The sequence below is a fragment of the Jaculus jaculus genome, chromosome 23, assembly GCF_020740685.1.
Source record: "Jaculus jaculus isolate mJacJac1 chromosome 23, mJacJac1.mat.Y.cur, whole genome shotgun sequence".
Lineage (NCBI taxonomy): Eukaryota > Metazoa > Chordata > Mammalia > Rodentia > Dipodidae > Jaculus > Jaculus jaculus.
The window spans coordinates 10,750,416-10,776,979 of NC_059124.1; the positions used below are offsets into that span (position 1 = coordinate 10,750,416).

The window sequence follows — 26,564 nt, forward strand, 5'->3', positions numbered from 1 at the left end:
GATAGGGTTAAATGTAGAATTTCTAATCAACTTTTGCATTAGGGAGCCCAAGGAAGGAAGTGTTTAGTGGTTGCACCCTTCAAGGTGAAGAGTCATTCACATTGCGTGGTGTTCAAAAATAGGGAATGTTATTGATTATGTTGTTTGGCCTTTAGACATTCATTATAGCTTCACATGTTTAGTTGTAATGTGGATCTAAATTTTGATCCCAGGTCAATTACATGGGTGTATCCTTCCCCTTATCACATGTAGTTGGTTCTTGCTTGGGTACTTAATTCCCTGAATTGAGCTAAGAGTCAATTTTTCTGGTTTTTCATTGTGTGCTACACAATGGAGATGCCTAATATTTTTGCTTGTATGGGAGTAAATGTTGGACTCTGTTATATAAATCTCAAGGCTCTCCAGTGACTTTTATATGAAAAAATATTTTTATTTGAGTGCAGACCTGCCATTGACCTTGCTTATGGGTTCATCCATGTGCATATAATACCACCAATTTCCATCTACAGATGAAACACCATTACTTGCGACCAGTTGGAGGAGAAATATAGGTGTTTTCCAATTTGTTCCTTTTTCTTTATTTTTCAACATTGATACTTTGTTTTCACTTTATTTCTTTTTTTTTTTTAATATTTTTTGTTCATTTTTTATTTATTTATTTGAGAGTGACAGACACAGGGAGAAAGACAGATAGAGGGAGAGAGATAGAATGGGCACGCCAGGGCTTCCAGCCACTGCAAACGAACTCCAGACGCATGCGCCCCCTTGTGCATCTGGCTAACGTGGGACCTGGGGAACTGAGCCTCGAATCGGGGTCCTTAGGCTTCACAGGCAAGCGCTTAACCACTAAGCCATCTCTCCAGCCCTTCACTTTATTTCATATTGTGATGCTTTTCATGTTTTATTTTTTTTTTTTATTTTATTTTATTTTTTTTCCCTTCCTTATCCAAGTCAAAGATTTTATTGAAAGCAAAAAGTTACAAATAAGGACAATTCACAGTTGAGAAAAAGAAAACCAGAAGGGGGTCTGTTGTCTTCAGTAAAATTTTGAATACAAAAAAAAAAAAAGTAGACCACGAAAACACACGATGACCCAGTGTACCAAGCCCCATGATAAACACGCATATACAGTGCGTCTCCATCAAGGGAAACTTAATCACCTCTTTACAGGTTAGAGAGGAAAGGCAGCTTTTAGTGTGGCTAAGCCATGTATCATCAATGCCATGAAGCTAGCCTATCAGTTGTAATAGCTTCTTCATGTTTTATTTTAATCTTATATGTTTTAGTTACTGTTATTTTGCTTTCATATTCTAGTGTGGTTTGTTTTTGTTTTTCTTATGCAGCCCTTTTTTTTTTTTTTTGCTATCTTCATTCTCCCTTTTTCCTTCATCCATAATAACAATTATTGAAAACACTGTTCAGTTACTATTATCATTAGATACCAGTAATTGAAAAATATCAAATAATCATGTTCACATTCATTATTATACCCAATATTGGCTAGGGAGATAATTCAGTGGGCTAATGTGCTTTTTGCATAGTTATAAGTTAGGATACCCATAGTAAACTAGAACACTGAAATCCCTCAAATGTCATAGGCCATAATCATGGCATACATAGTAGTTTACAACAGAAGGCACTGTCAAACAAGGTCAAAGGCAATGATTTACTCCCAGGTTTGACCTGTTGTCTGTAAACATGAATTTAGTAACACACCTTTCGAAGCTTGCAAACACATATTAACCTATAAACATATAAGAAACAAACACAAAAAACAAAAACTGTCATGAATATGATCCATGGAGAAAGTTGGTAGGGAAGAGACTAGAAACAAACAAACAAAAAACCCCATGTACTTTGTTATTGTAGAATTCTGCACTAGTCATCATACATAAGCCAAACATCTGTAGTAAACATGTAATAAAATGATGTGTAAACACTTAGGCAAGGAACTGCGAGTGGAAAAAAAAGGTAATCTTCATACCCATGTTTTTTCACTGAAAGTTAAATTCTTTTTTTTTTTTCAAGGTAGGGTCTCACTCTGATCCAGGATGACCTGGAATTAACTGTGTCATCTCAGAGTGGCCTGAACTCATTTGCAATCCTCCTACCTCTGCCTCCCGAGTGCTAGGATTAAATTATTTTTTCTTTTAAAGTTTGGAGAGAGAGACAGAGAGGAGGAGAGAAAATTGGTGTACCAGGTCCTCAGTCACTGAAATCAAACTCTAGATGCTTGTGCCACTTATTGGGCATGTGCAACTTTGTGCTTGCCTCACCTTTCTGTATCTGACTTATGTGGGATGTAGATAGTTGAACATGGGACCTTAGGCTTTGCAGGCAAGCACCCTAACTGATAAGCCTTCTCTCTAGCTGAAAATTAAATTCTTGAATAAACCTAGTGCAAGAGATAGTTGCTGCTGTCAGAATAATTAGACAAGAATCTATTGAGGAGGCAAGAAAAACAACAAACAAATGTAAACTCTCTTAGAGATCTCCAATATATGTGTGAATATTGGAAAACATTGTCTGAATTTACACTTCACTATATACGACAATGTCTCATGTCAAGCATAGAGAATAGTAAAGAAGTCAACTGAAAAGTAGTATTAATGTAATTATTGTGAGCTAACTTTTTAAAAAATATAATGTCTTACCCAAATACTAGGAAGTTCTTGTAAGTCAGTTTTTTTTTTTTACTTAATATTAGGAATGTAATAAGTTTTTTTTTTAATTTCTCAGTATTAAAAAGTGAACAGAAAATGTACTGGAAAAAGAATGATGATTTTAAGCAGTGCCAGAATGCTGTTTACCACAAGTTACATCACACTTGTCATCAAGGAACAAACACAGGTAATAAGCTCTATGAATGTGGGACAACTTTGATCTACAAGTCACAGCTCACTAAGCATCAGAGTACTCATACAGGTGAGAAGCGATATGAATGTGTTGAAGTTGGGAAAACTTTCGTCTCCCAGTCACAACTTACTGTGCATCAGAGACCTCATACAGGTGAGAAGCATTATGAATGTACTGAATGTGGGAAAGCCTCCATCTCCAAGTCACATCTCACTATACACCAGAGAACTCACACAGGTGAAAAGCCATATGAATGCACTGAATGTGGAAAAGCTTTCATCTCCAAGTCAAAGCTCACTACACATCAGAAAATTCATACAGGTGAGAAACCTTATCAATGTAATGAATGTGGAAGAGCTTTTCTTGCAAAGTCAGATCTTAAGAAGCATCAGAGAATTCATACAGGTGAGAAGCCATATGAGTGTGCTAAATGTGGGAAAAGCTTCATCTTCCAGTCAGATCTCACTGTGCATCAGAGAACTCACACAGGTGAGAAGCCATATGAATGTACTAAATGTGAGAAAGCCTTTATCTCAAAGTCACAACTCAATATACATCAGAGAACTCACACAGGTGAAAGGCCATATGTATGTACTGCTTGTGGGAAAACTTTCATTACCAAGTCATATCTTAATAAGCATCATAGAAATCACACAGGTGAAAAGCCATATGAATGTACTTCATGTGGTAAAGCCTATGTCTCCAAGTCGCATCTCACTATGCATCAGAGAACTCACACAGGTGAAAAGCCATATGAATGTACTGAATGTGGGAAAGCTTTCATCTCCAAGTCACAACTCACTATGCATCAGAGAACTCACACAGGTATAAAGCCATATGAGTGCACTGCATGTGGGAAAGCTTTTATTACCAAGTCAGATCTTAATAAGCATCACAGAAATCACACAGGAGAAAAGCCATATGAATGTACTGAATGTGAGAAAGCCTTCATTTCCAAATCAAAGCTCACTGTACACCAAAGAACTCATACAGGTGAGAAGCCATATCAATGTAATGAATGTGGGAAAGCTTTTTTTGCAAGTTCAGATCTTAAGAAACATCAGGGAATTCATACTGGTGAGAAAACATATAAATGTACTAAATGTGGTAAAGGCTTCATCTGCAAGTCTTATGTTACTATGCATCAGAGAACTCACACAGGTGAGAAGCCATATGAATGTACTGAATGTGGGAAAGCTTTTATCTCCAAGTCACATCTCACTATGCATCAGAGAACTCACACAGGTGAAAAACCATATGAATGTACTGAATGTAGGAAAGCTTTCATCTCCAAGTCAAAGCTCACTAAGCATCAGAGAACTCACACAGGTGAGAAGCCATATCAATGTAATGAATGTGGTAAAGCTTTCATATCTAAGTCACAGCTCAGTAAGCATCAGAGAATGCACACAAGTGAAAAGCCTTATCAATGTAATGAATGTGGCCGAACTGTACTTTCCAAGTCAGATCTTAATAATCATCAGAGAATTCATACAGGTGAGTAGCCATATGAATGTGGGAAAGATTTGACTGCTATGCCACATCTTTAAACACATCAGAGAAGATAGAAGTGAGAAGCCATGTGAATACACGGAGTGTGGGAAAGCTTTCATCTTGAAATCATAGCCCATTATGCACTAGAAAACTCACATAGAAAAGAAACCACATGAATATAATCAATCTGGAAGTTCAGTCACCTCCCAGTCACAGTTCACTGTTCATCAGAAAACTCACACAGGTGAGAAAACATATGAATGTATAAAAGCTTTTATATCCCTGTCACAGCTCACTGTCCATCAGAAAACCATGACAAACCATATTAATGTGGGAAAGCCTTAATTTCCAAGTTCCTAAGAAAACTCATATAAGTGAAAAGCCATATGAATGTGGCAAGCCTTTCTGCTAGAAGTCACAAATCATTATTCATCAGAGAAGTCACATAAGTTTGTGGCCATATGAATGTAATGAATGTAGGAAAAGAAGCATCCAGGTGTTATCCATTAGTATTCATCAGATATCTTATATAAAAGAGAAGTTATAGTCATGCAATGAATGTGAAAAAGCTTTTCCTTGATAAGCAAAAGAGAACTCATATGTGAGAAATCATATTAATGTAATGAATGTGAGGAAGTTTTCTGCTAGAAGTTACAACTCACTCTCCATTGTAGACAAGAGAAAAATCACATGAATGTACTGAAAGTGGGAATTTTTTTCCATATTAATGTAATGAATGTGAGGAAGTTTTCTGCTAGAAGTTACAACTCACTCTCCATTGTAGACAAGAGAAAAATCACATGAATGTACTGAAAGTGGGAATTTTTTTCCTGAGGTAACAAGTCACTAATTATAAAGAGAACTCACACAGGTGAGGAACCAAGTGAATGTAATAAATGTGAGAAAATTTTCTTGTGGAAATTAAACCAAATTTTACAATAGTGAATAGGCATATGAATGTAATTATGGAAATACATTCATCTCCCAGTTACAGATGACTGTGCATCAGAGAATTTACACAGATGAGAAACCATTCAAATAGAATCAGTGTGTTAAAGCTTTTTGTCTTTCAGTCACAGCTCACTATGCATCAGAGAATGCATACAGATGAGTTGACATATGACTGTGGAAAGGCCTTCATCTCCAAGTCACAACCTACTATGCATCAAAGAATTGATATAACCTAAATATCATATGAATATAGTGAATGTTGAAAATATTTCTTCTATGTTTTGATAGCCAAATATGAGAGAATTCAAACAAGTGAAAAACCATATACAATGTTTGTGAAAAAGCTTCCTTCCATAAGTCAAAACTCATGTGTCAGAGAACTATTGTACATGATAAGCCTTATTAAAGTTTTGTAGGTTGAAATGCTTTGTGCCAGTAGTCACAACTCTTGGATCTGGAAGTTATATCTCTCAGTACTTATACTAGATAAAAGCCATGGGAATGTAAAAAATGCATAAAGATGTTTCCATTTCTCTTCTCAGTATGCAGCAGAGAAATAATGAAATTCAAAAGTCCTATACATGTGAACAAGCTACCAAAGGTACCAATTTTCCCAATATAGACCTCCAAAATTGTTTATGAGTTTGACATATAATGAATGCATGGTCATTTTTCACTCAGAACTCATATTTCATTTCACACATGAGAAAATATGTACAACTGAGAAATCTTACAAAATAACAACTCACTTGTTTTTTCCCCAGCGCTGACCATATATCTTGACAATAAAAGAAAGAAAACCCATAAGCAAACTAGTCCTAATTTTACATCAGAAATTGCCTGCAGTGAACTTCTAAAAACATGTAGATTTTCTTTTTTTGGAATTGATTTGTGAGACTCAGAATAACGTTTGGGACATAAGAAATTTTTACAATATTTTGTGTAATAACCATGTGTTGTATTCTGACCAGTTCTTGCAATTGGAGGGATGTTTAATTGAAAGGAATCATCTATTGTCTGGCAGAGGAAATTTGAGAACTTTTGAATTTGAAGACATACAAGCATCATTTTTCTGCATCTGCAACTCATTAAGAGATTTCCATCTTTGAGGATAGGAATCTCCATTTCTGATAGAACAGTATAAGTAGTGTTGGTCATTTTGAAAATAGAAAAGTCTATAATAACAATACTAAAGATATTATTGTTCTTCCAAGTATATTTCAGACTTCCTATATTAATAAATTTTGTCACTCATCTCATATTGCTTTTGCAAGTCAAACAAAGGCATGTAAGATGGGCCAGGAAGCATACAATGTTCAGATAGCCACTTTCCAACTAAGGGAAGTTTTGAAGTTCTTGTGTGGAATTCCTATCATGTAAAAAATAGAGATATGAAGATGAAAAATGTTTCAATGTGGCCAGATTTTATGGTAGTTGCTGCCAAGGAATACTGCTCATGCTGACATAGTTTGATTTTCCCATAAAGCTAGCATTCGTGTCTGGAGGAGTTACATTTGGAGACTAGGTAATTTTTTTGCTTCAGTCCCTAAGGTAAAGCTGCAAGATTTGATGTTTGTCCTGTTTGTTTTCTCATTTATATTGCTTCAGTATTTCCTTGTTATGCCTTCTTTTTGCAATGAAAATATTTTCTCTGTGTCATTATGTGTTGGAAATAAGTAATTATACCTTGAGTCTATAAGGCTTAAAGTTAATAGACTTTCTGTCATGCCAGTTGAGATGATGGATTTTTGAGTTTTGAATAATATTATATTTGTTAAATACTATGGAGATTTTTCAAGTCAGACAATACATATGTAATCATAAAATGGTCATGAGTTTATGTGGGCAGGGGAATAATTTGGATGTTTGACAATAAAGTTTCTCCTCTAGCCTCATTGTTTTGTTCAATTTGTGCTGACTTGGAATTCACTATGTATTCTCATACTGGCCTCTAACTCTGATTCTTCTATTTCTGCCTCCTGAGTGCTAGAATTAAAGACATGTGCCACTATGCCCAGTGGTTATTCAATATTTAATGTATGTCATGACATAACATGTAATGCATGTAAGAATGATATCTGAAAAATGATTATAAAAACTGTTTTAAAGGACTAAGGAGATGGTTATGTGGGTTAAGTGTATATCATGCAGGCATGAGAGCCTGACTTTGGATCCCTAGTACCCACACAAAAATAGGAGTTGTGGGGTTGGCGAAATGACTCAGTGACAAAGCCACTTTCCTGCAAAGCCCACTGACTAATGTTCAATTCCCCAGCACAACATAAATTCAGATGCAGAATGTCACATGCATCTGGAATTTGTTGGCAGCCGGTAGAAGTCCTGGCCTGCCCATATTCTCTCTCTCTCCAGATAAAAAAATAAATGAATGAAACAATTAAAATTACTATTTGTGGTTGTTCATGTGTATAATTCCAGCAAAAGGAAGAGGACACAAGGAATCCCAGATATGAGTATCTAGTTTGTCCAGCTGAGTTGATGAGCTCTTAAGTTCAGAGAAAGACTTGGTGTAGATACATCTAACATCCCAATGTCTACAACTGGGATTTTATTAATAATTTAAACATGTCTATAACAAATGATGACATTCTAAGGCCAATTTGTTAAACATAGGAGCAAAAATTTTAAACAAAATCTTTGCAAGCTGATGCAGAATACATTCAAAATATCACTTATTACATTCAGATGACTATAATCCAGATACAGGATCAATGTCCCCCAATAGGTATAGAAGTTTTATTTAAGCTTGTAACTTCATGTCACTGTGAATGGATCCTAGGGTCCAGCCCTGAGGTGTGTTTGAGGGTGGATCTGTTTCCATCATAAAATATATGCACTGTGCTGGAGCTCTGCCTGGATTACTGGATTCAGTTTCCTTATGGTGCTTGCAGTTCCTTCTCTTTGCAATGACCTGTGAAAAGAGTGCAGCCTATTTTCCTGTTATGGAACTTCTCTTTCTTTTAGCTTCATATAAATTCCTTCCCACCTATAAGTTGTGCTTGGTTTGGAAGTTCATTCCAGCACCATAAAGCTGACTGCAACAGGATTGGTACCAAGAAATAGGGTAGATGTGCTGAGATGAAGCAATGTGGATTTTGTTTTTTTGGTACCTTTTTTTTTTTTTTTTTGGAAGAATGGGCATGGACTTGGAACCTTAAATTGAAGATGCCTTCAAGAGTGTTAAGTGCTTAATGGAATAATTTGATAAGAATCTTAAAATTCAAAGTGCAGAGAGAATTGTATTTGAAGGCTGTTCATATAAACTTTCTAAGGGGAAGGTAGACTACAAGAAATGTTGTTGGAACTGGGCTACTGGCATAGGGGCTGGTTGCATTCTGCAGCCCATGCCTGTAGAGTTTGATCGAGGTTAAATGTTTAAGGGACTGATATGCTTGGCTGAAGATATGGAGCTCAGAAATTTATGATTTAAATTTGGAAAGAATCAAGTGAGTTTAAAATTAATGGCAATGAAACAGGTTGCTGTAACTTCGAATGTCTAACACATTAGCAATCTTAACAAATATGACCCACCTGCTTTACACTGACACAATGGAGAGAATGCCTGAGGTGACTCCACCCCAAAGGACTAAATAGTAGAAATGAAAACTTTTTTGTTGTATTTTTTAAGGTATGTTACCACTGTAGCCTAGGCTTACTTGGAATTCACTGTGTAGTCTCAGGCTGGCCTCAAACTCATTGCAATCCTCCTAACTCTATCTCTCCAGTGTTGGGATTAAAAGCATGTGCCACCATGTCTGGCTCTAATCTCTTTTGAAAGGAGATCTATAAAGAAGGACCCTACTTTTCAAAGTCATAATTTCCTTCATTCTGGAACTAAGCATATGGTTGTATAGTGCTCACTGATACTGGTTTATGAAGCATGAAAGATTAATGGGATGATTCATGATGTACGCACAGTTTCTGGAGCTGCTACTGAGACATGGCATGTAGGCAGGGTGTGATGACCCTAATGAGGAGGCTGGTGAAGCCATTGGAAGCTAGACCACAGTTTTCATGGAAACCTGAAGATGTTTTGGAGATACCAGAGCTATGCAAGGGCTACCACGGACCACTGTTCACTGAGGATGGACATTTTCCCTGGCTATTCAGCACAACTGGAGGTGCAGTATTGGGAATTTTGGAGACTCAGTCACTGGTTATGGTATTGGACTTGAACTGCAGAGGTTATGTTTCCTTGATGGTTATTAAGTTTTCATTGGCCCAGAGTCTCCTCGTTATTCCTTATAGCCATTTGAAATATTTATTGTGTGCTTTTATATGTTGAAAGCATATAAGTTTTGATCTTCCAGGACTCACAGCTAAGAAATAATCTTAAAGCCCTCAGATAAGGTGATGGTAACCTTTAATGTTTGGCTGTATACAGTTTACAATGTAAATGCCTATAAATCTATTGTGCCAGGGGCATAATATGATAGTTTGAATGGATATTTCCCAGTAGTTTCAGGGGTTTTATACAAGCTTGTAATTCAATGTCACTGTGGATGGATCCTAGGTGTGCTTGCTTATGATACTAGTGGTTTCTTTTCTCTTTTTATGAATGGTCCTGTGAATGGAGGCCAACTTCTTTCCCAATTATGAAACTTTCTCTTTATCTGCAGGATTCAAACAAATTATGTTTCTCCTACTAACTGTACCAGGTTTGGAAGTTCATCCCAGCAGCCTAAAGCTGACTGAAACATAAGGAACATATTTTAACATAATAAAGATTATTCACAACAAACTATTAGCTGACATCATTCTAAATGGGTACAAAATTAAAATGTTTTCCAATAAAATTAGGAACTAAACAAAGGTTATATTTCTTCTGTTCTTTATAATTGTATTGATGGAAACCCTACCTAGAGAAATAAGACATACGTAGAGAAAAAAGATGCAAGTAGGAAAACAAGAAGTAAATGTACCGTTATTTGCATGTGTCTTCAATTTATACATGGTAAACATGTATAGACTATGTGTATTTATATTGTTCATGCTCCTCTAGAACACCAGTACTAGTAGAATTAATACATATTTTGAATGGCATTTGTGTGACTCATTATAGGATGTGGGCTGGGCACTCCAACAACAGTTGTCTGGAGAATAGAAAGAGACCCTGGTATGTTCTCAGGCTATAGGTTTGAATTCCTCAGCCATTCCAGTCTATCTTAGAGATCCATACCTTCAGTATACATTTGTGGGAATTCATGCTTCTAACTTAGAAATGAATCAAAACCTATGGGTGGTGGCACACACCTGTATTCCCAGTACCCTGGTGGCTGAGATAGAATTTCTGGTAGCTCAAGGCCAGCTTGCAGCTACAGAGTGAGTTTCAGGTCAGCCTGGGGTACAGTAAGATGATGCCTTGAAAAAAAATGAGAAACTTATTGCATGGATGGTTATAGATACCAAAGGGAAGCTTTCAACAAATTTTATATGAATAAAAAGAAATTATGCCCAACAAGCAGCCCACTAAATGTATATGATTAAACCTTTTGACAATCCTATTCTCACTTTTGATTAGCAAAACTTTTTGTTACAAGTAGGGACAAATCTAGGAGAGGTGAAATACTCATCAAAATGAGAACATGATCCCCAGTGCTTACTACTAGAAAAGTCATCTTTCTTGATGAACTATGTGAGGTAGACATGGGAAGAACATGAGTGCTTCTCTTAGTGCTAGCCAACTAAGCTTCTCCATGGAAATGACAGTAGACACTGAGATGTCTCAAAACTCATCAATGTAGAGAACAGACATCTCCCACCAGGTGGCTACAGATCTAAATTACAAATTTAAGTTAAAGTCTGAGTATATTGGAAGCCATTCATTCAAACAACCACAATCCACCCCTGGCTCCCAATACATTTATAACCATCTCACATTCTATATTATCAAAATCAAAGGTCTGCACAGTCTTTACCAACTTAAGATAGTTTGAAAATCCCAAGTCTCATGTGAGATTTAAGATAGTATCTTAACTGTGAGTCCTGTAAAATCAAAACAAGCTGTATAGATTCAATATTTAAAGGGACAGAGTAAACATTTTCAACTGCTATAATGCATAGCAAAGAGAGATTGGAAAAATTGCATACTCAATAACCATGAAGCAAATATAAAATTTTTGCAGTTAAAATCAGATATGACCAGGGTCCATGGAAGAGTCTCTGGATTTTCCAATTCCACCCCTTCAGCTGTGCTGAATACCAGGAGAAACTTCATCCCTAACCAACAGCCTCCATGGTAGCTCTTGCACAGTCCTGGTACATCCAAAACACCTCCAAGTCTCCATGCAATCCACAGTCCATCTTCCAATGGCTTTTAGGGTCATCATGCCTTGTCTCATGCCATGTCTCAGAAATGACCCCTGGGACCATGTGCACTTTATGACCACTGCATAAATTTTTTATCCTTTTGAAACCAATAACAGGTGTGCATAACACAACCATATTTTTAATTTAAGGACAAAATAAATTGTAAACTTGAAAAGTGAGTTCCTTCTCCAGTCAAAAATTTTCCAAAAGAGTTTTCATGAATATCAGTCTTTCCTCAAGCACTCTTCCCATTATTTTAATGTGAAATTACCTGGGCCATCTTCCTTCCAAATGCTAATGTATTTGACAATTCAGCTTCAGCAGCCAGTCTCTGTGCCAGTAATTTTAAACTTGCTTGACTTTTCTAACTTAAAATCTTAAAATTCTCAGTCCCATATTTTTAGCCAAGCACAACAGTCCATCACAAATGTAACCTTGATCAAACTCTCTGGGTCTGGGCAACAGAACATAGCCAGCTCTTCTTATGTCAGTATCCAATTTCCAACAAAGGTTTCTATAGTCTTTCTCCTAGAAAGTTCATAAGCCAAGCCTCTAAATACAATTCTCTCTACAATTACCATTCTGAAACGTTCATCATTAATAGTCCATATAACTTGGCTTACCACTCCAGAAGGCATCTTCAGTTGTAACCACCAAGTTTCCCATTGCTGCTGTGCACAAGTTCCAAATTAACAAACCACATTGATCATGCATCAATTCTGTTCCACTCCTTAGTACCAATTCTGTAGCAGACAGCTTCACGTAGGTGGCATGAGCCTCCAGACCAGACACCCTTTATAGGAGAAAATGGGATTTTTTTTTTTTTTTTGAAGGTTACAGATACAGGGGAACTTCCATAGCAGCAGAAGTTCACCTGCTATCACAGACCCAAACAGAGAGAAGAAAAGCCATCACCAATAAGCAGGCAAGCACACTTCAGGAATTCTAGGAAAAGCCCAAACACATTGCATATCTTTAGGCTGGATTTCCAAATCCACCCCACACATTAGGGCTAGACTCTAGAATCCACCAGCAGTGACACCTCCCCCATCCAGGTGGCAGCAGATCTAAGTTACAAACATTAATAAAATCCTGAATATCTTGGGGGCTATTCATTCAAACTACCATACCCTCTAATAATCAGAGTACATTTTGGAAGATGAGGTGTAAAGAAAGTAAGCCACAGGATGTGTATTTGTATAGTGGAGCATTTTCCTTATATGAACTGACTGGTGCATTTGTGACATTGTAAGGGTTACTATACTCAAGAACAACGTGGGTATGAGCCCACCAGTATTGTGATAACAAAAGACAGAAATAATGAGGCAATAGTCAGAGAAGGGAATGTCTTGAAGAAGACAGCCCTCAGGGGCTGGTAGGTGTGAGAGAGCAAACTAAAAAGGATAAACGGATGGGAATATGATTATAGTACTGTATATTTATATATTTACATTCTCAATTATAAAAGAATAAATTTCAATTTACATGTATTTTATCTAGGCAAAGCTGCTTTAAATAAAAAATAAATAGTTAAATAGATAACTTAATAAATTAAAATTGTATATGTGAAAGGCATTTTCAAGCCTGAAGTGAATTCAGAAATGAACAAACAAAAGTTTAAAAATTTTATAGCCCCAGATTCTACACTGAGTAGAAAAATATGCATAAAAAGCCACGATACAAAAACATATTTGCAATAAATAAAAAAGAAAGGGTCATATGTGTAATATATAAAAGTTATAAACTAATAAGAAATGATCTTTGGCTGGACAAGTCATTCAGTAGATAAAGTGCCCACATGAAGCCATATGCACAAAGTGGCACATGTGTCTGGAGTACAGTTGCAGTGGCTGCAGCCCTGGGATCCGCATTCTCATATTCTTGTTCTGTTTCTCTCTCCCTCTCTCCTTGCAAATAAATAAAAATAGATTTAAAAGATATGACAAGTTCTATAAGTTAAGATTTAAACTAAACATAATGATGCTATGTTCTCATCTGCAAAAACTAGTAATTTTTACTGTGTGAAATGTAAAATATAAAATATGTCCCATGTAAACTTTAACAACATTTCTGAGAGGCAACTTGGAAATTATTTAATTTTTGAAGAAAAAAAAACTTAACCTTTTCATTGACATCTTCCATACATATAGACAACATATCATGTTAATTTCCACCCACACTTATTTTCTCCCTTTGAGATTCCTGAGCCTGGGAGAGTGTGATAAAGATGTTTCTGCGGTCACTTCTCAGTAATATAATGACTTTTGAGTCACTTCAGTCATCAACTGAATCAGTAGAGAACCTTCAGACTTCTGATCAAGATGGCCACCTTCCAACCATGTTTCAGCTCCCAGGGTAATATCAGGCAAGGTGTGTGGGACTACAGGTCAAGTACAGTGGGAGGGCATGGAGGGATGGAGGGGAACAGTTGGGAATCTGCTGATTACCATGCTCTCAGCCCACTACACCGTTGGGTCCTTTCAACCACTGACCACAGCCTCCACGCCCCTGACTCCCCAACCAGGTTTTCACTGTGCTACCTGCAGGCTCTGCATACCATCCCTGTAGTCTGAGTAATGTCCTCTCTTCCCCCCACTGCTGATTCCAACTGAGGTCCACTGAGCTATCCAAAGGCTCCCACCCCCACTCCATTAAGGTCATTTTAGGGGCTGTAGTGCCTCTTAGCCAAAAAAAAAAAGCCTGTAGGGCAGGTCGCCGGCCTCTTAAGCTTGTGGACAGGCTCAAGCCGGAGCTTTGGGGAATCCCCTGTGTGCTAATCAGCCCTTGGGAACATTGCCCTCTGGTCTTGGTGTTTCTAATCTTTCTCTGTCATGGGTAACATTGCCTCCCGCCAACATATACATATAGAGATATATGTCTCAGATCCATGGAATAAGAGCTCTTCTGAAAGTTAAGGGAATTAGCTCTCCCAGAGGGAGGCAGGCTCCTTTTGGGAAGAAGCCCTCCAGGTCATTTCTGGATTTCTGGGCATCCATGAGGACCCTCATACCTTATCTGGCTAGGAAATGAAAAGCTCAGGAAGGAAATTTCCCCTCACTCCCTTTAAGCAGCAAAACTACAAGCCAGCTTTGCAAGCACTCCAACGTGGCTTGGGTCAGAGTCAGGTGGCAGACAAACAATGGTGCCTCTGCCCATGCAGTTGCCATGTCTCCGCCTCCTCTCCCAGTGGCCTCTGAGCAGGCCCACTACTTCTTCAGTGGCCTCCCAGTTGGCTGCCTTCTTCAGAGGCCTCCTGGCAGTCCTGGAGGCCCCCCATTTCCCCTTCAGGTAGTCAAAATCCTTGGCCTCCTGGCAGTCTTCTTGGCCATTACCTCCATGTGTACTACACTGGACCCCTGGGGAGTGCTGGGAGTAAGGCAGGGCTGATCTAAGGTGTATACAAGCCCCGCCCAGCCGCAACAGCGCACTGAAAAGCGGCAATAAAGAAAAAAAGGTCACGTTTAACTACAACCTATAAAAAACTAAAGTTTTTTTTTTAAATTTTTTATTAACATTTTCCATGATTACAAAATATATCCCATGGTAATTCCCTCCCTCCCCACCCCCACACTTTCCCATTTGAAATTCCATTCTCCATCATATTACCTCCCCATTACAATCATTGTAATTACATATATACAATATCAACCTATTAAATATCCTCCTCCCTTTCTCTACCCTTTATGTCTCCTTTTTACCTTACTGGCCTCTGCTACTAAGTATTTTCATTCTCACGCAGAAGCCCAGTCATCTGTAGCTAGGATCCACATATGAGAGAGAACATGTGGCGCTTGGCTTTCTGGGCCTGGGTTACCTCACTTAGTATAATCCTTTCCAGGTCCATCCATTTTTCTGCAAATTTCATAACTTCATTTTTCTTTACCGCTGAGTAGAACTCCATTGTATAAATGTGCCACATCTTCATTATCCACTCATCTGTTGAGGGACATCTAGGCTGGTTCCATTTCCCAGCTATTATAAATTGAGCAGCAATAAACATGGTTGAGCATGTACTTCTAAGGAAATGAGATGAGTCCTTTGGATATATGCCTAGGAGTGCTATAGCTGGGTCATATGGTAGATCAATCTTTAGCTGTTTTAGGAACCTCCACACTGATTTCCACAATGGCTGGACCAGATTGCATCCCCACCAGCAGTGTAGAAGGGTTCCTTTTTTTCCACATCCCCGCCAACATTTATGATCATTTGTTTTCATGATGGTGGCCAATCTGACAGGAGTGAGATGGAATCTCAATGTAGTTTTAATCTGCATTTCCCTGATGACTAGTGACGTAGAACATTTATTTAGATGCTTATATGCCATTCGTATTTCTTCCTTTGAGAATGCGCTATTTAGCTCCATAGCCCATTTTTTGATTGGCTTGTTTGATTCCTTATTATTTAACTTTTTGAGTTCTTTGTATATCCTAGATATTAATCCTCTATCAGATATATAGCTGGCGAAGATTTTTTCCCATTCTGTAGGTTGCCTCTTTGCTTTTTTCACTGTGTCCTTTGCAGTGCAAAATCTTTGTAATTTCATGAGGTCCCAGTGATTAATCTGAGGTTTTATTGCCTGAGCAATTGGGGTTGTATTCAGAAAGTCTTTGCCAAGACCAATAGGTTGAAGGGTTTCCCCTACTTTTTCCTCTAGCAGTTTCAGAGTTTTAGGTCTGATGTTAAGGTCTTTAATCCATTTGGACTTAATTTTTGTGCATGGTGAGAGAGAAGAATCTATTTTGATCCTTCTGCAGATATATATTCAGTTTTCAAAACACCATTTGCTGAAGAGGCTGTCTCTTCTCCAATGAGTATTTTTGGCATTTTTATCCAATATCAGGTGGCTATAGCTACTTGGGCTTACATCTGGGTCCTCTATTTTGTTCCACTGATCTACATGTCTGTTTTTGTGCCAGTACCACGCTGTTTTTGTTACTATGGCTCTGTAGTATAGGTTAAAATCAGGTATGGTGATACCACCAGCCTCATTTTTGTTGCTCGATATTATTTTAGATATTCGAGGTTTTTTGTGATTCCAAATGAATTTTTGGATTGTTTAAAAAACTAAAGTTTTATGTAAAAAGTGTGTCAACTTTGTTATGTGATATAGTAAATATAATTACTGAATGCATGTTATAGGTCAACTTCAACTTTCATAGAGGATTATTAAAAACAACAGAATTCTCTCTAAAGTGGTAACTTATAATTTGTCAGGTATTAAAAAAATTGTAATGTACTTAAAAGGAAGAGGCAACTGACCTGACTTCTAGGCCAGCCTGCCTCAAGATAGCAACAATATTTGCCTTAGCTTAGTGTCTTATTGGTATTAATGACAGATATTCCTCCTATACTTCTGTTGAGGGTTATACATTTTAGTGTACCTTCAAGGATAAAGGTTTCTCTGGTACCAGTTTATTTTGGGTTTAGTTTTGTGTCTATTGCTCCCCACCCTCCCCTTGCCCTCCCCCAAACCCTTCCATCCTTGTTGATTAGGCATCAAATTTCCTATACAGAATGCCAGCACCTCAGGATGATCCAGATTAGGAACCACAGATGAGTAAGAACATGTGGCATTTTTCTTTGTGATTGTGTGTACTTGATGAATATAATCTGTTTTAAGCCCATCCATTTTCCTCCAAATTTCATTGTATCATGTTTTTCTTAGTGCTGAGTAGAATCCTATTGGGTGTATCTTCCACAACTGTGTTATTCACTCATTCAATGGTGGGCACCACAGGAGATTTCAGTTCTTAACTATTATGAATTGAGGAGTAATAATCATGATTGAGCAAATACCTCTGTAATGAAGCATTAAGTATTTATGGTAAATGCCCCGTAGACGATTAACTAGGTTTGTTGCTAATTATTTTCAGAACTCTCCATATTGATTGTACAAGTTTGCATTCTCACCAACAGTGAATGAGGGTTCCTCTTTCCCCAACATTTGTTGTTTCATTTTTTTTTTTTTTAATGATTGCCATCCTTACTGGAGTAAGGTGGGATCTCATAGTTATTTTATTTGCAGTTCCCTGATGGTTTGGGATGTTGAATGTTTTCTTAAGTGTGTGTTACCTATTGGTATTTCTCTGAGAACTCCCTATTCAGTTCTCTACCCCATTTTGACATGAATTGTTTTATTCTTTATTGTTTAGTTTTTTGTGTTCTTTATAGATTTTAGATATTTGGCCTATCAGTGGTATTGTTGGCAAAATTTTTCTCCCATTCTATCAGTAATCTATTGGCTGTGCTTGTACAGTTGTCTTTGCAAAAGCTTTTTAGCTTTATGAGAACCCATTGGTTGAGACATTGTTTAATTTCCTGGGCTACCTAACAAATGAAATCTACTCTTACAACAATCACTGAACTACAAAATTACTTATTTTCTTTCCTCAGATGTAACTACTAATTTTCAAATGCTAACAATTTCAAACAAATATTAATCTATTGGAGAAAGGAAAATAGAAGAAACACCCATAAGATGACAACAGTCTATGACAATAGCTCTTTTTTGTTTGTTTTATTTTTTGCTTTTTCGAGGCAGGGTCTTGCTGTAGCCCAGGCTGACCTGGAATTCACTATGTAGTCTCAGGGTGGCCTCAAACTCACAGCAATCCTCCTACCTCTGCCTCCCAAGTGCTGGGATTAAAGGCATGCACCACCGTGCCTGGCTTAATAACTCTTTTTAATTAAACTTTCTATTGACACCTTTGATACATATAAACAACGTACCATGGTCATAATCCACTTGCAACATTCTCCTTTGTCTTCCCTTCCATACACTGTCCACTGAAATCCTTTTTCTTTTCAACTAGCCATACTTATATCTTGATTTAATAGTTTTTCCTTCATATTATACAACTTGTGTAGATAGTGCCAACCTCTATGATATCATGAATACAAACCCACAATTTGTATGGAATACAGCATTCCCAAACACCCCTTCCCGTGCCTAGGCTCTTTTCTTCTTTCCATTCCTTCTTCTACAATGGTTCCTGAGCTCTGGAGTGTGTGATAGAGACACTGTCTCAAAGAAGAGGGAACATGGACACCTTGAAATAGTCCTCTAACTTCAAAATGTGCACTGTAGCACACCCCAAACACACATACCCATGCATACAAATAAATACATCTGTCATAGTTTAAAATTTTTTATAAGCTTAGTCGAATTTTAGTCTCAGATCAATGTAAAATGGCATTACTCATTTAAATTTTACTAAACCACTTTTATTACTTCAATAGAAACAATGATCATAGCTCTAAATGAAGTATTCCTCCCATAGAGTCAAAATATTTTGTCAACTATGTGGTAGCTTGATTCAGGGACACCACTCCAACCAAGTTTGGATTAAAGGGGATAAACATGGTTATTTGAGAGAATTTTGTGATGTGTATAAGCACTCTTAGCCAAAGAACAGTGGAAACTACTCCCTGGAATCTATGCATTTCCTGTCCATGGGATTCTGACATAGTTTTCAGTACCAGGTATGAGTTCTTTCCCTTTGAACAAGCCTTATGTCGAATCCGAGAACAGTTGGTTACCTAGGTAAGCTGGGAGCCACAGATGTGTACTGCTTCACCAGCAGGTTTTCATTCCTAGCAGGGTAACTTACTCATGATGTTGGTAACAATTATTTCCCAGCAATTCCCATAGTACTTTCTAGTGTTGTGAGGGTTAACCAGAAGGAAATTGGTTTCCCTCTCAGTTCCAACTTGGTCTTTTGATGTCCTTTGATTGCAGTCTGTAGTGTCTTCAGCAATAGGGCATTATCTTTCAGCTCTGGCATGGACACAGTGCTTTACAATGGTCCTCATTGTTTTGGAGACACCCCATGGATCTCCTAGATGAAAATCTCACTATGAGAATTATGTCACTGGGATTTACCAGGCAGAGCCCATGGTTTAATTTTATTTTAATCCAACTGATAATTATGGTTATTTTATTTTTATATTCTTTTGTTGTTTGTCTTCATGTATTGTTTTAGATTCCCTTTTCCTCTACCAGTTTTTTGTTGTTTTTTTTTTCTGTGAAGGAAGCATGAGAAAATATTCTTCCATTTTGTCTTCAGAGTATTAAATTGCTAAGATTTTATTCTTCTAGTGCTTATGGTCATTAAATGTTCAATGTTTGTAGATATATTTTGTGATGATGTCAAATTGCTAAAACAGGCTCATAATATATTTAAAATAATTTATTTCTATACTTTTTGCTTTGTGTTCATTCATGCTTAGTACAACAATAGACATGTTTATATTCTAAAGTTTGATCCTGCTCCTATCAGTGTTTTCTAAACATTAATTAAGACTTAAATCACTAAAAAGTGATTTGGGAACTCCATGCATGGAGGTGAAAGTTCTGTCCATCTCTCTGAAGTAGATTATGCCTAAAAATGTGTTTTCAGTTAAAATAGGATTGGTTAACATAAAAGGTTTTTTCTTTACTTATCCTGCCTTAATTGTTTATCTAATTCACACTTATCTCTATATAATTGGTTGATAAATTTATTTAAAGTGTTATGCCTTGGGTTGGAGAGATGACATAGTGATTAACACACTGTCTGAAAAACCTATGGACTCATGTTTAACTTTCCAGATCCCACATAAGCCAGATGCACAAAGATGAGGAAAGCACAAGGTCACACATTCCCACTAGGTGGCACAAGCATCTGGAGTTAGATTTCAGTGGCTGAGGCCCTGGCATGCCAATTCTCTATATTTTTCTCACTTTCTAAAATAAAAATAAATAAATAAATAACTTAAAGTGCCATGCCTTATATTGAAACTGAAATTGGCATAAGGAAAGTTTAAAGCCCTTGACACAAAGTTATTTCTTAACTGTAATAGACTCACAGGCAAGATGGCAAATCTTCAGGAGAGTGATACTTATTGGAGCCATTAGGAAAAAAAAAAGACAACCTAGATCATATTAAATCTGTTAGCCATTATGATTTGGTTAATATCTATGTATGAATTTTTGTATGTGACATGACATTTACAGGTGATATGAATATTATATCTAAGGTTGAAAAACAACATAGGTTGTATGTAAGAAAACAGGGGTGATGTCTGTAAGGAAGAAGGAATTGTTAACCTGGAAATGGAACTGAATGAAAATTCTGGAAATATAAATATTTAGCTTAGGTAAGAGGAAGTATAAGAAACTTGTGTTGAAGCAATATTTGAAACATCTTAAGCAATTTTAATTTTAAATATAATAGAGATTAAGAAAGTAATTTAATTTTGAAGTTTAGTCATCAGGTTTAAAGGGTTTTGTATGTTCTTAATAAAGAAGGTTTATAATTTTTTACTTTGATCAAAAGGCCTTAGTTTTAGAAGCGCTGAAAGTTTGATTATTCTTAATAATTTGTATTATCAGCTCATTTTACAGGAACAACTACATTTTATATCAGGTCCAGTTTTTATCTATCAGAATAAGTTTACAGCAAACAAATAAAAGTTTTACCAAATAGGAAAACATGTAAGAATAGAATATTTAAGAAACCTATTCTTGTGAACAGCCATTTTATGCAACAAAATACATGGTTTATCAAACAGAAAATATACAAACTCATCATTTGGACATAAATTAGTTATCTCTATCAGAGATAGAACAACTTTTTACAACCCTTTTAACCTATCAGCACATATTACATATTTCATGTCTCTGTTTAGGATCAGACTATGATTAAGAAGCATTTTTTAATGTTACCAGGGACAAAGAAAATTTGTTCTGTATTATAATGACATCTAAGTCTAATTTTAGTGGAGAGAGACTCCAAGATCTTTAGAAGATGGATGGCAGATTCATGTCTGACTTTCTTCAATCTGAAGTGGGATGGTGAAAGGGGAAGTCTCTACTCCTGTTGATTTTAGGCCTAGAAGAACCATGGGAAGGGGCTCAGATAGATGGAGTTACTCTGTTATAAAGACCTCAGAGGTAGGGCTGAAGAGATGGCTTAGCGGTTAAGTGCTTGCCTGTGAAGTCTAAGGACTCTGGTTCGAGGCTCGATTCCCCAGGAACCATGTTAGCCAGATGCACTGCACCAGGGGGTGCACACATCTGGAGTTCATTTGCAGTGGCTGGAGGCCTCTCTCTCTCTCTCTCTCTTTCTGTTGCTCTCAACTAAATAAATAAAAATTATATGAAGACCTCTGAGGTAAATTGCTAGAGCTGCAAAGTTCCAGAAGGTCATTTACATCACTACAACAGACTGTACAGTATGGAACATTACCAGTACAAAATTCTGTTATAATACAGGACATACCTTTGGGTCAGGGGTTTTTAACTTTCTAACCCAAATTTCTATCTCAATATAAGGCAAGGCATAATAAATATGTTTACAAACCCTTATAGTTAAGTTTTATTGATAAACAATTAAGGGGAAACAAACACAGAGAAACAACTTTTTATGTTAATTCATTTTATCTTAACTGAAAACAACTTAATGGAAGACACACTTTTAGGCAGAACCCACTTCAGAGAGAGAGGGGGAGAGCCTCCAAACTCCATGCATGGAGTTTTCAAATACCAATTGTGCTGGAGTTCCACATCCTTCTCAATTCTCTGTTTCAATTTTCCTCCAATTGTGTAGGGAAGAAATTTATGGTCTGTGAGTGTCAAGGCATTCCTTTCTGTCCAATAAGATAGGTTGCTGTCTCCGGAGATAAAGTAGTTATGTATTATCTAGAAAGGGTCAGGCCCAGAGTCAGTTCCTATTTAACTTTAGCTGCAAATTGTTAACAGAATTTTTGTTATTTATTAGCTGGCATAAAGCAATCTTCCTTTTTGCAGTTTCAAAAGAGGGAAGTTTATCTCCTTGCTCTGGGCTCCCTGTGCTAATCTGTGTGGGCAGGCACAGTGGTGTGGAGTAAGTAGGCCAGATCTCTGTTTCCTGGCTCCTCCAGTTGCCTGGTCTGGGTTCCCTGCTCAGATGGTGTGCCCTATGCAGGCATTCACAGCAGTGTGGAGTGAACAGGCCAGACCCCTGTTTCCAGTTCCCTGGTGTGGGTTCCCTGTGTGGACAGGGCTTGGCAGTATGAAGTGAGCAGGCCAGAACCCTGCTCTCCAGCCCCCAAGGGTCCCAATTTCTGATACACCCTAATAACCTGTGTCTTTTGATGTGTGAGTTCAGATAGTTAATATGTAAGGTTATTACTTTGAGGTTTGAATTAATCCCTGCCATAAGGTGTTTTATGGGGTTTGGTGATTTTGGGGGGTTGTAATATTTTGAGCCTGGTTTATTTTGGTTATTGTCATCTTTTTCTTGTTAGCTCATGAGATTGGGTGTTTGACTGTTCTGTGTGGAGTATTCCCTCAAGTGTTCTCTGTAGGTTTGGCTTCGTGTTCATATAATCATAGAGCTGACTTTTTCATGGAAAGCTCTTCTGTAACCATCTATTATGAGGGATATTTTTTCTGGTTATAGAAGCTTGGGTTGGAAGCCATAGTTTTTTAGACTTTGAAGTTTCTATTTCAGGCCCTTCTGGCTTTCAGGCTTTCCATTGAGAAGTCTGAGATAATTCTGATGGAATTGCCTTTGTATGTTCTGAGTTGCTTTTAACACTCTTTGTTTCCATTGTTAAGAGTTTTAACTATGATGTGTCTTGGATAGTTTTCTCTTTGGTCCTGTCTGTTTGGTGTTCTGTAGGCTTCTTGTATCTGGATTGGCCTCTCCCTTGAGAGATTCAGAAATTTTTCTTCAATAATTTTGTTGATTATGTTCTTTATGCCTCTGGCCTGGATTTCCTCTCCTTCTAGTCTACCCATGATGTGGATATTTGGTTGTTTTAGGGTATCCCACAGTTCCCTCATAATCTGTTCACTTGATTTCTTGAAATTACCAAAGTTTTAGGATTCTAGATCAATTTCTTCTGTCTTGTCTTCCAGTTTAGTAGTTCTATCTTCTATATGAGTAACTCTTTGGTGAGGGGTTCCAGAGAGGTTTTTATAAATTTGATTTGATTTTTGTTTTCTGTTTTGTTATTTTGCATCATGTCCATCTCTTTTTGGGTGTATGATTTCAATTTGAGTTCTGATTTTCTTGAAGCTTCCTGGAATTCTTTCATTTGATCAAGTCTTCCGTAAGCTTAATTCTTTGTTTATATGATGTACTTATTCATGATTTCTTTTCAGGAGAAAGAGGCACAACTTCTGAGAAGTATCAATCTCAGAATTAATCCCTCCTAGGGTCCTTAAATAGTGAGTACCATGTAGCATCCCTTTTCTCTATGTTGAAGAGAGTCTTTTATATGATGTCATCCTTTCAACTGAAGAAACCACCAGTTTTAGCCTTTTAAAATGTTTTTTGTTTGTTTGTTTCTTTCTTTATTTCTCTCTTTTTTTCTGATGGCTGTTGTTTTTCTGAGTTAGGGTCTCACTCTAGCTCAGGCTGACCTGGAGTTTACTCTGTAGTTTCAAGGTGGTTTTGAACTCCCAGTGATTCTCCTACCTCTGCCTCCCAAGTGCTGGGATTAAAGTCGTGCACCACCATAACAGGCTAGCCTTTTTTTGTTTTAAATAGAATTTTTATTTTCAAAAACCTTCTGTCAAAAAGTTTTGTAACCTGGGCTGGAGAGATGGCTTAGCAGTTGAGCGCCTGCCTGTGAAGCCTAAGGACCCCGGTTCAAGGCTTGATTCCCCAGGACCCACATTAGCCAGATACACAAGGGGGCGCATGCATCTGGAGTTCGTTTGCAGTGGCTAGAAGCCCTGGCATGCCCACTCTCCTCTCTCTCTCTCTCTCTGCCTCTTTCTCTCTGTCTGTCACTCTCAAATAAATAAATAAAATTTTTTTTAAAAAAAGTTTTGTAACCATTTCTGAATATTCCTTATCATTACAAAAAGTCCTGGATGACAGTATGTGTCTGTCCTTAAGAGCTAGGGCTCGTAGAAGTTCTGTCTAATTTTTAAAGAATATTGAATACTTTTCTTAAAAGGACATGATAGATGTTTTCCATAAGTGTTTTATAATAGGTTCTTTTAAGACAGTTTTTTTTTTAATTTATTTATTTGAGAGCGACAGACACAGAAAGAAAAACAGATAGAGGGAGAGAGAGAGAATGGGCATGCCAGGGCTTCCAGCCACTGCAAACGAACTCCAGACACGTGTGCCCCCTTGTGCATCTGGCTAACGTGGGACCTGGGGAACCGAGCCTCGAACCGGGGTCCTTAGGCTTCACAGGCAAGTGCTTAACCGCTAAGCCATCTCTCCAGCCCTTTTAAAACAGTTTTAGTGCTCCCCCCTTTTTTGTTTTTTTGAGGTAGGGCTCACTCTAGTACAGGCTGACCTGGAATTTACTATGTAGTCTCAGGGTGGCCTCGAACTCATGGTGATCCGCTCCCTCTGCCTCCTGAGTGCTGGGATTTAAGGTGTGCACCACCATGCCCAGCCTGGTGTAAGTTTTCAACCTCTCCCTTCAAGTAGCACTTCTGTTCATTGAAATTCCTTTGTGCTGTCTCATCAGTTGTGCATGAGGTGGGCATCAAAACATGATAGAGATTCAGATACCTGTTCTTGAACTGTTGTCCTTGGGTCTCATTGCCTCTGTGCAAGAAAAACCAGGCACTCAACCACAGTATGCATTGTCAACTCTGTGTATCATAGGAGGCCCTGAGATTTTTACACTTAGATGCACTGTAATGGTTTCTGTACATTTCAACCCACTTTTTTCTCACATAAATACCACCATACCATTGGGAGATACGTAAATATTCAAAATTACTGGCCCAGTACAGGCTAGGGTTACCACAAACATAGTTGTCATTCTTTCATTATCAGATGTACTTGTTCACAATTTGTTTTCAAGAAAAGTAAGCACAATTTCTGAGAAGTACCAATGTCAGAATTAAGCCCTTCTAGGGTCCTTACATAGTAAGTACCACATAGCACCCTTTAAAAAAAAAAATCTATGTTGAAGAGAGCCTTCTTTCATCTGAAGAAACCACACAGTTTTAGCCACCTTTTTTTAAAATAATATTTTCATACTCAAAAGTCCCCATAGAAAATATTTGGTACCAATTCTGAAATTTCTTTATCATGATAAAACATCCTGGATAACTGTATGTATCTCTTCTTAAGAGATAGGGCTCACATAGGTTCTTTCTAATTTTTAAAGTATATTGAGTTCTTTCCTTAGAAGGACATAATAGATGTTTTCCAGAAGTGATGTATCATAGTTTCTTTTGAAATGAATCACAATATTTAGGCTATTTTAGGAGAAAGGTCAGGTCTCACTATACTTTTATTTATTTATTTATTTATTTATTTATTTATTTATTTATTTATTTGAGAGAGCAAGAGAGACAAAAAGGCAGACACAGAGGGAGATGAATAGGCAGGCAAGGGTCTCTAGGCATTGCAAATGAACTCCAGACACATGTGCCACCTTGTGCATTTGGCATACATGGGTCCTGGGAAATCCAACTGAGGTCCTTTGGCTTTATAGGAAACACTTTATAGGAAACTGATAAGCCATCTTTCCAGCCCCTATTTTGGGTTTTTAAAGGTAGGGTCTCACTCTAGCTCAGGATAACCAGAAACACACTATGAAATATCCAGCTAGCTTTGAACTCATAGCTAACCATTTACATTTTGCTTGTCAGTGTTGGGAGTAAAGGTGCATGCCATCACATCAATCTCAATGTGCTTATGATAATCATCCATCCTGATAATTGAAAAATCACAGATAAAATGAAAAGTTTGCAAACTAGGTCGTATTTTACAGAAAGTCATTTCCTAGCAAGTGAAGATGTAATTCCAATGAAAAATATATGAAACTGTTTCTAAAAATGGAAGTGCTCTGTGCAGTGATATCTACAATATAAGCATAAAGCATAAGAATGCCTGCTCTTTTTCTTCAGTGTCAGATTGGGGTGTCTGAAATATGAGTGAAGAGGACACAAAGGGTGTGTTTCCCTAGGAGTAACACAGCCCAGCTAA

The 26,564-nt window shown here is 37.4% G+C and overlaps 1 protein-coding gene across 1 annotated transcript in view; it reads left to right on the top strand.

Annotated features, from left to right (window-relative positions):
- The window catches only part of LOC101595094 (zinc finger protein 585B-like), an 88,190-nt gene extending 80,994 nt beyond the window's left edge, over positions 1-7,196 (top strand). The window contains exon 7 of the mRNA XM_045139736.1: positions 2,740-7,196. Coding sequence (XP_044995671.1) covers positions 2,740-4,361 — 1,622 coding nt within the window. The 3' untranslated portion in view covers positions 4,362-7,196. The remainder of the gene's footprint in view (positions 1-2,739) is intronic.
- Positions 7,197-26,564: the final 19,368 nt, after the last annotated feature.